Genomic DNA, 18169 nt, shown 5'->3' with positions numbered 1-18169 from the left:
TTAAGTATATTGATAATTTGTCTGGCACAGATGTTATTGTTCCCCTATTATCTCTTAAATAGTAATTAGCAATGCCCACCCATCTATACTGGCTTAGCCTAGCTGCTGGATACATCCAAGTTGGTCGATGCCAATCAGTTATTGCTCTCCAATGTGTTAGATTGCTGTTAGCCAACGTGCAGCAATCCGGCTTAGGTTGTCCGTATACAGCCGATAAGTGAAGTACTGGTTGGTCACAGTACGCTGTATCGTTTTGATTATATCGGTGGTAATGATCGCATAGCTTAAGTCTACAATCGAAAATCTACCTAGAGAGCCCTCAGACCACTGACACCCCAGTCCACCGGGTCTCCCGTAAAATTCACCCTTTTTTGCTGACCTTGCTTATAGAACAAGACAGAACACTGACCCTACTAGCTGAATATGTTTCCTCCAACCTCCCTTTGGATAATCACTCAGCTTTTTGGGATGCCTTGAAGTCCCATCTGCGAGGGTGCTTCCAACGTATGTTTTTCACCAAACAGATATTTTTTGAGCAAGGCAACCAGTCAAGTAGTCTTGAATACCCTCACCAACTTCTACAGGGTACTGAACGGGACCTGCTCTAACACCACTACCACCCAGATTCATGCATATTTGAATGCTATACCATGCCCCACTCTGACCATATCTCATTGGATGCTCCCATAACAATGGAGGAGCTTGAGGAGGCCCTGGTGGATCTGTCTACGGAAAAGGCTTCTGGTCCAGATGACCCGCCCCTTGAAATATATTCCAAATACCAAGAGGAAATATTACTTGCACTGCATAAGGTTTTGCAGACATCCTTTGGAAGGGCAGCGCTACCGGCCTCATTCTGCGATGCTAACATAGTGGTTCTCCTCAAGCCTGACAAGATCCCCCAGGATTGTGGTTCATACAGGCCAATCTAGCTATTAAATGCGGACTATAAAATACTTACCAGGGTATTAGCCTCAAGGCTAAATAAGCTCATTGCTGCACTCATACATAAAGACCAGTCCAGTTTTATCCCCGGACGTGGCACCGCAGATAATCTGAGGAGAACCCAGATCCTCAGATAAAAGTGGAGAGGAGGGAGGAATGGGTCTTGGCCTCGCTGGATGTGGCCAAGCCCTTTGACTCCTTGAATGGCCGTTCCTGCTGGGGGCGCTTCGTAGGTTTGGCCCATCCTTTGTCAAATGGGTGTCCATTATCTACAAGAACCTGACTGCTAGCATGTCTTTGAACGGCAACACTCCGACAGGTTTCAACTTGAGAGGGGAACCCTTCAAGGCTGTTCTCTCTCACCACTGTTATTTGTTCTGGCAACAGAGCCTCTCACAGTTCAGATCTGGGTGGATGGGCTATACAGTGGGTTCCTGCATGGCGGGATGGAGGATCGTCTGGCACTTTATGCTGACAACCTCTTACTCTACATGTCGAACCCAGAGCAGTCTTTGCCTAGAGCCATGCAACTTATTGACAGCTTTGGTATATCCATGAAATGGGATAAGTCCTGCATTACGTACATGCCACAGGCTCGGGTTCCTGACGTGGCATCCCATGGAGGGCTGAGGGTGGTTCCCCATTTCAAATACCTTGGAGTCATTTTATCCCCAGACCCGACAACAATGCAGGACAAGAATGTGACCCCATTATTGGCTTTATTTAGGGATAAATTTGAGCTGTAGGCTAACTACCCCTATCAGCGGCGGGAGGATCAACCTCATTAAAATGGTTGTCCAACCTAAATGCCTATATATCACTACCCATATCTTCCATCCAATTTCTAAATCATATTCCGCCTCCTTGGAATCTCTTATGATTCCCTTTATATGGGGTTCAAGTAGATCCAACTAGCTAAGCTATAGACCCAATATATTATAGACCCATTTATATTATCAAGCCTAGGTCTATTAAAACTTCTGCAATCATCACAATCTGCCGATGCGCCACAATATCCTGAAACCGACTTAGCCTCATACCTAGGGATCACCAGCCTGTGGCATGCGCCGACTCCCACATGGAAGGGGATCAGGCTGCTTCCAGCCCATAAACTAGCAAGGATGGCCTGGAGACAGGCTAAACAAATAACTAAAACCACCTCTATACCGCTGGAAACCCCTCTATGGGAAAATTCGGATCTCCTACATTTGAAGGAGGTCCCGGATGCACAATTTTGGATAGGTCATGGGGTCCACACTATACAAGATGTCTGGGACACATCCTCCATTCTTCCCTATGATCACCTTGAAACTAAGTACCAACTCCCTCGACACAGCTTCTTTAGGTATTTACAACTGCGCCATGCTCTACAAGCAAAATTTCCCCCTATGTAGTAACCCTATCAGATAGCCCATTAATAGGAGTCATTCCTTTCTAAGGTCCAGGTGGTTTCATCTCCACCATTTATTCTCACTTAATCTGCTCCAAGTTGCAATCTGAACCACAACGAGCATTAGAGGAGTGGAAAACACTAATCCCTTCCCTGAAACTGTACATTTTTTTCAATAAATGAGTTAATAAAAAAATAATTCAACCATTGTAAAAAAACAGGTCTTAATGTAAAAAACAAAAAACAAACTGTTATATGCCTATGTCAGATGCATAATAAAAAAAGCTATGTCTTTTGAAAGTTGATCTTTCAAAAGACATAAGGGCAGTGTACTTAAGGGCAGAGGAATAACTAAAGTAGTAGTGGCCATATGGGGCCCGCAGTGTCAGGTGGCCCCACTCATTCAACCTGCGGTTGAACACAAAAGTGCTCAGTCTGTAGAAATGAACTGGCCAGATCCCACTGACCAAACCCAATGCAGTAGACAGGAGTCCTTGCATCATAGTGATATATGATTCACTGCCTGTCTTTTATTACTGTGTCAGTGGCAGTCTTAAGCCAGTGGCAGTGGGCACAGCCATATTGACTTTGATCATTGCTCCTCCTCAGGGGTGGACTGGGAAATTAAAGTGGCCCTGGAAAAAGTTTTACAAGTGGCCCCATGTTGTGGTTTGGTCCAAATTCTCAGAAGGTGGAGTCAACATAAGTGGGCGGGGTAAGAATATGAACCACAGCCATGTTTGTGGTAGGTTAGCTGATGCACAAATACAATTATAATTTTTTTATGATATTTATTTTAATTTAAATAGTGATATTCTGCAGCAGCTGAGGTAAGAATTTTAAGGTTCTGCAGCAGCTGAGGTGTGTATTATGAGATTCTGCAGAAGCTGAGGTGAGTATTATGAGGTTCTGCAGCAGCTGAGGTGAGTATTAAGAGGTTCTGCAGCAGCTGAGGTGAGTATTATGAGGTTCTGCAGCAGCTGAGGTGAGTATTATGAGGTTCTGCAGCAGCTGAGGTGTGTATTATGATGTTCTGCAGCAGCAGAGGTGTGTGTTAAATTGTTTTCAGTGATAGTTATAAGTGTGTGTCTGTGACAAGTCATAGTAAACAAGTGCACCCCCAGGTAACACTACCATACGCAGTCTGAATAACCACCATATTATAAATACAGATTACAACAGGGGTGTGCCACAGCCGGTCGTACATGCATTTCTATATAAACGTTTGTGAACCTGGTGTTTTACACCATTTATTAAAGATGGAATTTAAATCTAACCTTCTTACCCGTTGTACTCAATAAAGTGCTAACATGGCAATTTAAGTAGGAACTTATTGCTCCTTGCTCCGTTACAGTTTTCGATCATGTGGGCATCTAAAGGGGACGAATACAGTAGAAAGAGGGATTATTATAATAGCATCCATCCATTGTCCCCTGAACATAAAGGATAGTGGGGTCTGGAGCGGATGAGCTAATAATAGTCCAGCTCTATCCACACCTCCAAACTCCGATTGCTTTAAAATGGCGCACATCCTGGGCTGCAGGAGGGAGGTCTGATTGGTAAACTCTATGCTGGGGTGAAGGCCTGGGTAGAGCCTTGCCATAGGTATTCCCCCCACTGCACTATGGGGTCTAAAATTAGTAAAAAAAAAAAAAAAACTCCAAAAAAACTAAAAGTTCAAATCACCCCCTTTCCCTAGAACTGATATAAAAATAAACATAAAATCATAAACGTGTTAGGTGTCGCCACTTCCCAAAACTTCCCAAAAGTCAATATACAAAAACGGTTATTCCTGGAGTTGAACCATGTAACAGAAAACAGTGCCCAAATGTTGAAACACCACTTTTTTTGCCATTTTGCAACATATAAGGAATTTTAAAAAAAAAAGTTTAACAGGTCATACAGTCCCCAAAATGGTAGCAATGGAAATGTCACCTCATCGCATGACACCTTATACATACTGTACCCGCAAGTATGAAAAACTAATTCGGGTCAGAAGGTTTTAAATTTAAAAAACCTGTATAAATTGGTAATCACGTGATCGTACAGACCCAAAGAATAAAGGAAACATGTTATTTGTAGCGCACAGTAAAAGCCATAAAAACCAAGCCCACAAGAAAATAGTGCAAATGCGTTTTTCCACCAATTTCCTTGCAGTTGGATTCTTTTTTCCAGCTTCCCAGAACACTTCACAGAAGACAAGCCCTCAAGGCTCTGTACATGGAAAAATAAAAAAACTATAGATTTTTGAAGGTGGGGAGTGAAAAATGTAAACACAAAAAGGGGTCATTAAGGGGTTAATAGATGTATATTGGTAAATTACCCAATATCCTGCCCCCAACCATTACATAAAAACATGAGATAAGGTGGCCAACCCCTTTAAATATCCAGGTTTAAGGTTAAAATACAATTTGCGACATATTTGGGTACACAGTGGAATTTTCCTGGCTGTCACCACCCCCTGATTTTTAGGCTCAGGTTTGGGGTCGGCATGACTTTTACTTTTTGCTTCAGACTTGAAATTAAGACCATCATTATCGAAAGCAAAAAAACAGTGCTACAGGACCATCAGTCTGCTAAAGATTTGCATTTTCAGCACAAGAATATCATTCCATGACTGAAATCCATTATTGTTTGAGTACAGCCAAATGATATTTAACATGCAGCAGAGAAGCAACCATGTTTTCTCCTCTAGATAAATGTAGGATCACATCTAGCACAATAACACATCGATTACTTATGAAGTTACAAATAAAATTCTGACTCTTGAAAATAACTGGAAGTAATTATGTTCCTCTGATGAGGAGGCTTTGAAGAACATATAAGAATGATGTCCCACTGTCAGCAAAACAGAGCCTACAAGTGCGGAGCTACATACACTGTATCACTGAATGGAGCAAAGACCAACTCTTCACTGCACATGGAGTAATGTGGGGAAATTTATCATTAGTTTTCTGCTTATTCTGACAAATTTATGAAGGATTTTCAAATACTTCAGAATTACTAGTGCAAAAATTAGCCACTATTTTTGAGCACTTTTACCAAAAAGTCTGAAATCCAATGCAGACATTTCCACTACAGATCAAAATGAGAGAACAACATGCAATTTCCTTAATGTCAAGGTCATTGTGTAGTCATATATTAATATATCCTAACATAAGTAAACAGCAAAATTGTATGCTTATTCCATAAACGGAATATGTTCTACCTCGGTGTTCCCCAACCTTTTTGTATCTGAGAACCGGCTGCATCCAACATTGTTTTTTTTACCAGGGACCGGGCCAGGTAACCCTCTTTTATCATGGTCCTTGGAAAATAAAATTGTGTGCCCACAAATTGTCCATATCTAACCCCAACCCACATAACGCTCCTTTCCTGCAGATGCCCTTTTTTCTGTAGCACCCTTTTAATGTCTTGATAAGAATAAGGCTACTGAAAAGGGGACATTATAATATTCCTTTTTCTAAAACAACCCCCACACACCTATAATGTCCCCTTGTCTTTGGGCTTTTTACGGTGAGGAAAAAAATATACATACTACATATACGCAAGTATTAGCCGACCTGAGTATAAACCGAGATACCAAATTTTACCACAAAAAACCTGGGAAATTCAGCTGCTACACTTTACTAAAATGTCCCAGCAGCAACCTCCACTCACCAACAAAATGTCCAGCAGCGGCCTCCACTCACCAACAAAATGTCCAGCAGCGGCCTCCACTAACCAACAAAATGTCCAGCAGCGGCCTCCACTCACCAAAAATAAATGTCCAGCAGAGGCCTCCACTCACCAATAAAATGTACAGCAGCGCCCCCCTCTTCACTAATAACATGTCCAGCAGTAGCCTCCCCTTACTAATAACATGTCCAGCAGAAGCCTCCCCTCACTAGTAACATGTTCAGCAGTGGTCTCCTTTCACTAATAACATGTCCAGCAGTGGCCTCCCTCACTAATATCATGTCCAGCAGCAGCCTCCCATTACTAATAACATGTCAAGCAGCAGACTCCCCTCACTAATAACATGTCCAGCAGCAGACTCCCCTTAAGTAATAACATGTCCAGCAGTGGCCTCCCCTTACTAATAACATGTCCAACAGCAGACTCCCCTCACTAATAACATGTCCAGCAGTGGCCTCCCTTCACTAATAAAATGTCCAGCAGTGGCCCCCCTTACTAATAACATGTCCTGCAGCAGCCTCCCCTCACTAATAATATGTCCAGCAGTGGCCTCCCTTCACTAATAACATGTCCAGCATCGTCTTCCCCTCACTAATAACATGTCCAGCAGCAGCCTCCCCTTACTAATAACATATCCAGTAGCAGACTTCCCTCACTAATAACATGTCCAGCAGTGGCCTCTCTTCACTAATAACATGTCCAGCAGCAGCCTCCCCTCACTAATAACATGTCCAGCAGCAGCCTCCCTTCACTAAACACAGTGGATCACTGTTATAACAGTGGATCAGCACTCTGCACGATCTAACAGTGCATGTGTCAGCCTATGTAGAAAGCATAGGCTGCCTATGTAATATGCAGCAATACATTAGTATTACAGTATATTACAATGAAAAAGTGATCAAATGATCACTTGTTCATGTCCCACCTTGGGACAAAATCAAACAGTAAATAAAAAGTTAAAAAAATAAAAGTGTAATTAAAAAAATCATTAAAAAAGAAGAAAAGTCCCCTGAAGTCCCATCCCATGCAATTATCAAAACATAAAAACCCCAACATATTGGATATCACAATGTCCGTAACATCCCGTACACTAAAATAAATTTGTCACTGAACCTGTATGGTGAACGCTGTTAAAAAAAAGGCCAAAAAACCTCACAAAAATTATGAAAACTTTACATCATAAAAAGTGATCAAAAAGTAACATTTATAGCTTACAAATTACAGCTTGTCCCACAAAAAATAAGCTGTAAAACAACTCTGTAAATTATTAGCTATTGAACCCCTCGTAGATAATGTACCTGAAAATTGGATCTAACCCACAAAAAAAATAATCCCCCATAAATCCAAATTACAAAAAAATAAACATTTTACAGCCTGTAAAATGTGACAATGCAGGTCTGCTCCTTCCATTCTATGCCCGGCCGTGTGCCCATACATACGGGTCACATATGGGTCATCCTCATACTCAGGAGAAATTATGTATCAAACTTTGTGGAGTTTTTTCGTAATTTAATACTTTGTGACAGTTTAATTTTTGGCCAAAATTAATATATTGTCTAAAAAAAATTACAGCTTGTAAATTATACCTTCATTTTGTTTTAACCCCTGGGAAGCATTTAAAGGGCTAACACAATTCTTAAAGTTCATTTTTCACACATGGAGGGGTTAAATGGTTTTACTGCTATTTAGCTATTTAGTGGCTCTTAAAGCCACTTAAACCTGAGCAGGTGCCTCTAAAAAAGGGTTTTGGCCATTTTCATAAAAATTGCACTCAAAATTCTGAACCTCCTAACAACCCAGAAAAGAGAGAGGATGCATAAACAGCCACGCCGATACAAAGGAGACATTTGGGAAATCTGAAATCTGAATATGTCAAAGCGTTACAAAGGTATAACCTTCATAAGGCCCTAAAATGGCTTAGACCAGAAGGGGTTAAGGACCTGTCGTCTCACCTTTGTTATTGCTATTGTCATTTAGCTTACATGTTTTTGCATCACTTCTCTGCTCATTGTGTATAAGATCTCTTATACTTCAGAAAGCCTGTTATACCATGCCTGATGAAGGGACCTAAACTGCCCCGAAAGTTTGCTTGTAACATCTTATATTTCAGTTAGCCTTGCCATAGTGTCACAACATTTAAACCACGTGTGACGTATATCTGAACATCACACGTCGGTTCCTCTACTGGAGAGAGCGCACGGGTTTTTGTTACTATGACAGCCTCAGGTCTGATCTTAACTCATGCAAGTTTGCGATTTGCACATTGTAATAAATTATGTGGTAAATCCCTATATACTACCACACTGTGGTATGGCAGTATATGGTAGGATCAATCAGACAACCCAGGCTTAAAGTACCCTAGATGGACTGAAAAAGCAATGGTAAAAAACTTTAAAAAACCCCAAAAATTCAAATCACCCTGCTTTCCCTAGAACTGATATAAATATACCGGGAAAATAAACAGTAAAAATCAAAAACATGTTAGGTATCACAGCATCCCAAAATGTCCAATCTATCAGAATATAATCATGTTTTTTCCCAGCGTTAAACCCCATAATGGAAAATAGTGGCCAAAGTCAAAAATGCCACTTTTTGCCATTTTGAAAAATATTTAAAAAATCTATAAAAAGTGATCAAAAGGCCATACAGTCCTTTGGAAGCAATGAAAACGGCATCAAAAGTTGTAAAAAAAACACAACACCCACAGCTCTGTAAATCGAAGTATGAAATACTGTAGTTATTAGTGCCAGATTATGGAAAAATGAAGAATTTATTTTTTTTTTGTACAGGAGGTTTTAATTTTTTTAAGTGAATGAAAACATTATAAAACCTGTATAAATTTTGTATCCCCGTGATTGTACTGACCCAAAGAATAAAGTAGACCTGCCATTTGGGGTGCACAATGAAAGCTGTAAAATCCAAGCCCACAAGAAAATGTTGCAAATGCAATTTTTTCATCAATTTCACTGCTGAGGAGCATGTTGTGTGGACAGAAGAGAAGTGGTCCACACACTTCATTTTAGTGATGAAAGCAAGTTTAATTTATTTGGGTCTGATACAAAACATTATGTTTGACAAAAAACTGGGGAAAGACTGAATACAAACTGTGTTAAGAAGTCAAAGAAAGGTGGTGAGGAAGTGTCATGGTTTGGGGAATGTTTTCTACAGCAGGAGTTGGACCTCTCATACAGATGCATGAGTGAATGCAACCTTCAGAACATTCTTCAACAACACATGGTTATTTCCTTGCATTCGTCACTCATTCAGCCAGCAATTTTCATATAGGACAATGTCCCCTGTCATATTGCAAAACGGGTAAAGCAGTTCCTTGAAACAAAACTTATGGCCAAGAAACCCACAAGGGTCAAAGAACTGTGGAAGAGATGAGAACAAGAGTGGACCAATATCCCACCAGAGCTGTGTGATAGGCTATCGATGTCCTGGTGCAGAAAAATAAAAGGCCTGTACACTTCCTACTGAGTGACTGCTGGAAAAAATCATACATTGTTCACTAATTTTATCTCTAATTTTACTTTAGCATGAAGCGACATACATAGTCAATTTCGCAAAAGGCACAAAATATGCAAGGATTCTTTCCAAGCCATAGTCTCTTAAGTATAAATAGTCCATTCAACCTGAGTAAGGGTACATTCACACAAACGTTTGCCTGCCCGGCCATCAGTGCTGGACAGCGCTGCTCACCCCTCCCCTCTCCATAGAACAGTGCAGGGTAGCCACCGTAACACGGCGGACTATAGGACATGTCACTGCAAAAGGTGCATCCGCATATCGGTCCCCATTACATTTTCCGGAATGAGGCCTAAGCAGAGAAGCCTTAGGATCCAGAGTTAGTGTGTGAGCAAGTGATAAGGCAGTGCATTTTTTCAATGAACTACTACAATATTTGGGAAGTAGAAAGGTGACTCCCTAGATGTAGACAGATGACTTGCCCACCACCTGAGTATAATGTCAGTATAATGCTGTATATACAAATTTATAAAGCTGTATAAACCACTATGATAAATATGACATACAAAAAGTTGCTGATAAATCCTCCCATTTTCCTTAAATGGTAGCAAGAACATGAAAAAGTTGTCAGTGATTTGTATGCCTGATATGTCCCCTTAACCCCTTCGCAACCAAGGGTCATTGATGCCTGAATATCAACGTCAATAATTGCAGTTCTGTTATGCACTTTTTTAAAGGGAACACGTCACCAGGGACCTCATTTTCACTAAAGACAGGTTGCAGAGCCCCATCACACCTGCAGTGCCAAAATGGCTCTCTGCCTTTTCTAAGCATTTGCATTACAATATAATTGAGTGTTATAACTTACCTTGCACCCTGACAAAATCCTGGGGTAGTCACAGGGGCTGGACTTTGGTCTGGATGCATTTCAAAAAACAACATGTGACTTGTCTGTGTTATTCCTCAGCCCTTTGCCCCCACCTTTGTGCTCCTGTACAACTCTTCCCTGTACAGTCTTCATGGAGGAAAAAACAAGGAAAAAAATCCAGGGATACATTGTCCGTTTTTCTTGAAGGTGAGCAGAAATTTCTGGGATTTACACAGATACTTATACTGTAGTAATGCAGTATATCCCCCACTGGAAAAACTTAATGTTAGGTCGGTTTACAGATACATTTAATTAGGATGAAGAGAATTAATATTGGTAGATCTGCGTTTTGGTTGTACAGATATCTATACGCCTTCTGGATGGATAATTCGCCGCTCAACACTCAAGGAAAAGGATCCCATTAATATGTCCTTTATTCCAGAAAAAAATTGTAGAGTTTCAACAGTGTACCAGCGTCTTTGTTAGGCTAGGAATGAATATCTTCAGCTAGACTGATGAGAGGGGGAACTGTTCCTATGCTTGAGAACTAGAACCCATTGTGTTGGCTGTACCTGGAAGCAGGGGTAGGCAATGCGCCCCTTTAAGGCTCCATACAAGGTGATGTTCTATGAACACTTTTACTCTAACCATAATAATCATAAACAAGCAAACTAATGCTCTAGACAATCATCTATATAGCAAATAAAAAGTAACCTAAAACATTTATAACAAGTCGTTGGCTTTGTAATGTATACTTCTATCTTATATTTTACCTTATGAGAACCAGCCTGTCCTTTTCAGATGGGTGATCATCGAGCCATTGGGAATATCGAGCAATGGACCATTCAGCCCTCTGGAGAAGAAATGAGAAAACCATATACATTAAAAGTGCTTTGTAAATATGACTCAAACGTCTGGCTTTCTGCAATCTGTGGGCGTCATGAAGGTTTAATTAATAAAAACGCCAATGCTCCAGCAGTCACAAGATTCACAACTGAGACCAATGATCGCCTGCAGAGCATTCATGTACCATTATTGCTGACAACCAGGAAACAAATAAACTAATGGTGGACCATGTTGTGTATAGTTGCTGATTTAAAGCAGATAGAGAAGTTAAAGAGAACCTGTCACCAGGAGACCCCTTTCTAGCACCATCCCCGTCCCCTTAGAGAATTGCAGATAAATTGCTAAACATATTTTGCATGAAAAATCGGTTTTACAAAACAAGAGATTACTTATATATAACGATTGAATGACATGTGCTGTGTGACTAGTAAGGGCTGGGCTGAAGAGGAGTAGTCCCCCCCCTCAGGAAACCACTGCTCCATGAGTGATTTTCAAAAGAATAGTCCCGCCCCTCACCCACCCGTCTCCTTCATTCTTATGCCCCATGGCTGGCCCCCCCTGCACACGTCAACTTCCCATGTCCCGCCTGCTGTCCTGAATTCCTGAGCGGTCAGCATGTCTTGTACCGTGAGCACAGACATGCACAGATGAAGTGGTGCCGTCCACAAGGTCCCCGCATTCATCTACCCATACGCCACACCTGGGGCTCCTCTTCGGGTCCCAGAAGAGGAGCCCCAGGTGTCCCTGCTGTCCGGGCAGCTCTCTCCACTCTCTGCATCCTCAGTAGTGGTGCACAGAGTGGTCAGCTCCATCCTCAACCACAGAGAGAAGGAGACACAGTGAAGTCATTATAATGCACCTCCTACTCCCAGCAGTTTAGTATGGCTACCAGAAGTAGGAGGCTTGGTATAGTGACATCACCGAGGCTCATCCTGCAAACAGAAGAATTTTTTTTAATAAACATTGTGGGGGACATATATACTGGGTTAGTAAACAGGAAAAACACAGGGAAGGAGGGAAATTTAATGTGGAAGACACTAATTGCTGTGGGGGCCACGATTTAAGCTGTGGGGAACAACAGAAACTGGGGGGCTGTGAGGGGGCATTATATGCTGGGGCCGTGGGCTTATCAATGTATTTGATGGATTAACCCATGACTATGTCCTGTTGTATCTCTCCAGAATGCATTGTCTGTATATTGGTTACATCCCCAATGATTTTGCATCATTGTCATTGCGTGCCAGCACGTATTAGAGGGGCTTCTTACAGGAGTGGACACTACTTAAAGTGCGGTACATATACATTGGGGCCAGTGCATTGGATCTTTTACGACGCTAGTAACACCCCTGGTAAAGGTCAGTACTGGTGGGGTTTCTTGCTCTAGTCTCCACTGTAACTCCGGCTACAGTAAAAACTACAGTAAATATGGTGGGCCCTCTGCCCACCCCACTCCACTCCCATTCTTTGCCCCAACACGCCCCTAGTGTTGTGCAGGTTATAGAAAACTGAAACAATGAGAGGGAGATTTATGTGGTTTCTCTCCCAGTTTTCTGGCCATTATGTGTACAGTTCAGGTCTAAATGTCATCCCTTCTCTCTTGCCCATTTTTTTAGAAAACAACAGTGTATGGATTTTGCTCATACATCCAATGCCTGCAAAATAAACTTCCAAAACCATACAGTTCTGCATGGACACAATGCCATGCATAATATTCATCTTACCTGATAGGGAGACTTTAATTCTGGTGGAGCTCTCGTGAAGAGAAACTGGAGAATGACACTGTAAGGTATGATGTCACCTACAGATGCACTGTTGGCAATATGCTCGCTGGTCTGAAACAGCAAAGGCCTAGATAAAAACAAAATTAATGAATAAATACAACAAGGAAGATTTATTTAAAAAAATGTCTAAAAATAAGATCATGCTTGACACATTCTGAACCACTTCATTACGGGACTGTCCCCCCTCCTTCATTATCAGGTAATTTTTTTCTGTTTTATCAATGGACCTATTTATCTGCAAATGACTATTACATTTCTAATTCAACGTACACATATGTCAAAAAATATTGACATTTTTATATACCGTACTATTATTCAGTGAGAAAAAAAAACAAAAAGAGATTACCGTGACAACATTTTTTGGAAACCCTGCCTTTACGCTGTGTAAATAGATGGTATTTGTATAATTTATTTGCTTGTACGGATCAGCACAATACATGAAATGACCAGAGTGCATTATGGATTTTGGAAGTTATTTTTATTGTTGGTCTTATGGCACCACACTGCCATTACACACACTGTATCACACAAACACCCTTAAAGTGCCTATTCTTGCTGCGATTTTGCTGCAGTAGTGGGAACAGCTGAACCTTTGCATTGTAAAGCAAGCCAAATGACACGCTGTGGCTCATAAATCACAAATTCTTTTTGGCAGTGCATATACGAGATGAGGATAAATCCCATACACCTTTCTGCTACTGTAATAGAGCTAAAACCTGCGGCTGAGGTCGATCAGTGAAGCATGGACCATGCAGTGTCCTGTACTGCGGATTGGTGATTCTGACGGGGCTTCTGTTTTGCGGTGAAGCAGAGAGTCCTTGCATCAAATATGGAATCCATGGAATCCTGTCCATAGCACGGATTTGTCTGAAACAAACTACACAGTCTGTGATTCACCTAAGCTGTGGGTTTAAGCCCCTATGCTGCAGATTTTTCACACAGAAACTCCAAGCGTACTTAATATTGCCCTAAAGGTAACTTTTGTAGAAGGGCATTGAGATGAACATTAGCAGTAAACCCCGCAACTATTACACAAGCAACAGAAACTTGCTGAATTCAGCTTGCTGCTGATGTGTACACTGCCTCTACTCACACGACCGCGGACAGAGCTCAATCTTTGCACTGCAAAGGTTGATATTTACATTGACATCCACAGGAATAAGTGACATATCTGCAGTGGAAAGTCATTTCTACTGACGTTTTTTTTTTTTACACATTGTATGTATGGATAGTATGGGTGAGTATGGGCAAGTATGGGCAAAATGCCCTGTAGCCAATCCACACATGATATGGAATGAATGCGATATTTGGACAAATGTATGTGTGTGTGTGTGTGTTGTAGCTATATAAACACACACGCATGAATGGGTTAAAGGGAAAGGGGTACCGTATATACTCAAGTATATGCTGAGTTTTCCAGCACAAAAAATGCACTGAAAAACCCTAACTCGGCTTATACTCGAGTCAATGAAAAAAACCCTCTGTACTCACCTTTCTGACACCACAGCTGACACCATGACATCAGCTACTTGCCGACATCATACATCCGCATCCGCACACACTATGATGTCAGCAAGCGGCTGATGTCATGGTATATGCATCGGGACCGCGTCGGGGATGCGAAAGATGGAGCTGAAGGCAGAAGAGGACCTGTGGGGTGCTTCGTAAAGGTGAGTACAGGAAGGCTACTGGCTTTATACTAGGGGGCATGCGCTGGCTATATACTGGGGGGCTGGTGGCTATATACTGAGGTCGGCTTGTACTCGAGAATATACAGCATATTCCTAAAATATTTTACAGTAATAAACAGTACGATCTCTTTTTCACAAAAGTGAACTTTATAACTACTCTGAACGACAGACTGTCACAGTGATCATTTGCCACGAAAATTGGTCTCCAGGCTGATGTGTCTAGAGACAGCCCCATCTCACTGTACTATCTCCCTAAATGATCAATGTCACAAGTTTTAAAGGGAACCTGCCATTTAAATTAACCTGCCAAAATAAATACTTCATAAAAATTATGATTAAAAAGAATTGTCCTCATCCCTAAATGGTTCCCTTTAATGGCTGAACCGGAGGTGAGTCCAATGATACTAATGGAGTCCTGCATATTTAATGTTACTTGAATTGCCCTGCCTCCTTGTTCCTGATTGACAGGTCTCACTGCTTGGACATGCTGCTGTATGGAACTAGTACTTGGTGACCGTGTGTCAATATTTAACTGCAGAACTATCCAGCAATATTTACTTATTAGTGTCAAATGTTTTACACAGTGCCTTCTTACGTTGAGGGAGAGTTCTTTTACATCTCTAAACACTTCATGTCATATGACCAGGATGATGTCATCTGTCATGTACTAAACATTTGCAACATCTACCCCATGTATGTACTTGATCACAGGAAAATCACAGCATGCTGCCATGGAGGCATTGGGAGCAGTAGAAGTCCACGTAGGCATGCTCTGATTTCATGTAATCAGATACACAAACAAGGTAGACCTTTCCAAATGTTACTGGGTAAAGACCTTAGATGACATCACCCTGGTTACATGACATGAAGTGCTGAATGGTGAGCAGGCATATGGTATGGGTATTTTTGAAATAAACAGATTCAGAAATCTTCCACCATTATATGTAACAGACCCTTTTAGAATAGTTGCATCTTCCACCATTTTAATCCACATTTTTGTACATTATTGTACTTGTAAAATACATAATGCACAAATTATTGTATGGTATATATTAAAAAAATCTATCATAACTCATAAAACACTGACTGTGACTTTATCACATTATTTTCATTATAACACAATGCAGTACAACAAACTCTCTGCTTATGATCCCATCCAACAGTAAATCCATTTGTCTCATAAGGAAATAAATTCATGGAACCTGCTTCTCAGCTGATGGAATGAGCCATTTTTGGAGAATGTAATTATCTAAGTAATTTCTTCATAAATAAAAGCTGTTCCTTGAAACAAATAATTGGTTATTCGAAGCTATGAATATAGCTACAGTCCTAACAAAACTGGCTAATTGTGCTATAATTGTACCCTGCCTTCATTTTTAGCCTCTTCTCAAAAATGTTTAAGATTTCCTTGCATCTAACTGAATATAATGAGTGAAAATGAATGAAAAACTGCTCATTGGAAAGAGTCAGAAAAGTAAAAATTGCTTAAAAGGGTTTGCCCATGAAAGAACATTTTCGAATTTCAATCCCCTCATGTTTACACAATGAAGATAATTTTAACCCCTTAATTTACAATTTCAGTCTGTTTTATTGTATTTTTAACTCCTATCACTCAGTGATGATGAGTGCATGAGTGTGGGCGGGGACTCTCACGAGCCATTATGAGCCATCTAGTGCTGTGAGATGCTGTAAACTGACAATGTGTTTAGATCAGGGCATAGGGTTTATTCTGAACATTATTCTAGTATATGACACAAAGAAAGAGAGATGAGACCGAGCAGAGATGATGAGATCCATGAGATGCATATTACACACAATTACATTCTTAGTTCTGCTACCTCTCAGCCACAACATACTGTCAGAACAGCTGTGCCTCCATCCTCTGGATATCTGTTTGCAGATTGTAGCTTTACTTTCCTGATGCTGCTGCTGTTTAACAGTCAGGTTCTGGGGCAACCGAAATTGTGAACACCAGGACTGATAGAGACAGGTTGGAATTATATTTGCGAAATGCTGTATTTTTATAAAAAAACATTGAATTAGAGAATGTGTTATTTTGTTATCCTGAGTTAAATAAGCTGGTCTTCGTGGTCTACGTGGTCGTGGTCTTTGTGGGCTGTTTAAAAGGGAACCTGCCATTTAAATTAATGCTCCCAAAATAAATACTTTATGGAGAACAGCACAATCAGTGTTTCGTATATACTCGAGTATAAGAAGACCCAAGTATAAGACGAGGTACCTAATTTTACCACCAAAAACTGGGAAAACCTATTGAAATGAGTATAAGCCTAGGGTGGGAAATGCATTGGTCATAGCGTCCCCAGTTATATAGCCAGCCAGCCCTCTGTAGTATATAGCCAGCCCCCTGTAGTATATAGGCTACCAGCCCCCTGTAATATATGGTCTGCCAGCCCCCTATGGTATATAGCCTGCCAGCCCCCTGTAGTATATAGTCTGCCAGCCCCTTGTAGTACATAACCAGCCCCGCCTTTAATATATAGACTGCCAGCCCCTTGAAGAAAATAGCCTGCCAGCCTCCTGTAGTATATAGCCTGCCAGCCCCTTGTAGTATATAGCCTGCCAGCCCCTTGAAGCCTATAGCCTGCCAGCCCCTTGAAGCCTATAGCCTGCCAGCCCCTTCACGTATATAGCCTGCCATCCCCTTCACGTATATAGCCTGCCAGCCCCTTCACGTATCTAGCCTACCAGCCCCTTCACGTATCTAGCCTACCAGCCCATTGAAGTATATAGCCAGCCCCCTGTAGTGTATTGCTTTCCTGTAAAAAAAATAAACTGAGTACTCACCATTTCAATGGCCCGGGCAACTCCTCTTCTATCTCCAGGTGCGCGGTAGGTCCGTGACAGCTCTGTGGGCAGCGCATCTTCTTTCTTCATGCCGGCGCAAGGTGTGCCATCCTATCTAAACGGCCGCCACATAACTGTGATGTCAGCCGCTGCTGGAGCTGTCGTTGACTTGGGGCGGCATAAAAAAAGAAGAAGCGCTGCCCCGGAAGCTGTTGCAGACCTGCAGCGCACATGAAGATAGAAGAAGAGCTGTCCGGGCCATCAGAATGGTGAGTTTATTTTTTTTATATACCCGAGTATAAGCAGAGTGGGGAATTTTCAGCACAAAAATTGTGCTGAAAAACTTGGCTTATACTCGAGTATACACAGTAAGTTGCATCCAGGACACTCTGGAAGTGCTGCAAGCTCTTTAAAAAAAAAGAGAAAAGTATACTTTCACATGGACTCAAAATAGCTTATGCTATTCGGTGGCATCTATCCCCATTCTCTGCTAAACACTGACGTTGGGTGTATATATATGTACACATCTAGTAGAAAAGTTTTGGCACATGAGGGGAGAGTTACAAGACATGTTAGTAGAGAGTGGAAGAGATTTGTTTAGATTGTGAGCCCCTTGGGGACAGGGACCAATTTGATATGCTTGTGCAGCGCTGCGTAATCTGTGGGCGCTATATAAATAAAGAATTATTTTTTATGT

General features: G+C 41.4%; 1 protein-coding gene across 2 annotated transcripts in view; it reads right to left on the bottom strand.

Annotated features, from left to right (window-relative positions):
• COG5 (component of oligomeric golgi complex 5) overlaps positions 1–18169 on the bottom strand; it is a 220621-nt gene that overhangs the window by 6283 nt on the left and 196169 nt on the right. For both annotated transcript variants that reach the window (XM_072147149.1, XM_072147148.1), the window contains exons 20-21: positions 12917–13043; positions 11123–11202 (exon numbers count right to left, since the gene is read on the bottom strand). In XM_072147149.1, the coding sequence (XP_072003250.1) occupies positions 11123–11202; positions 12917–13043 (207 nt within the window). The remainder of the gene's footprint in view (positions 1–11122; positions 11203–12916; positions 13044–18169) is intronic.

The sequence above is a fragment of the Engystomops pustulosus genome, chromosome 4, assembly GCF_040894005.1.
Source record: "Engystomops pustulosus chromosome 4, aEngPut4.maternal, whole genome shotgun sequence".
In the NCBI taxonomy this organism is placed as follows: domain Eukaryota; kingdom Metazoa; phylum Chordata; class Amphibia; order Anura; family Leptodactylidae; genus Engystomops; species Engystomops pustulosus.
The sequence above is the reverse complement of the archived record's forward strand: the minus strand, read 5'-3'. Positions and strand labels throughout refer to the sequence as shown.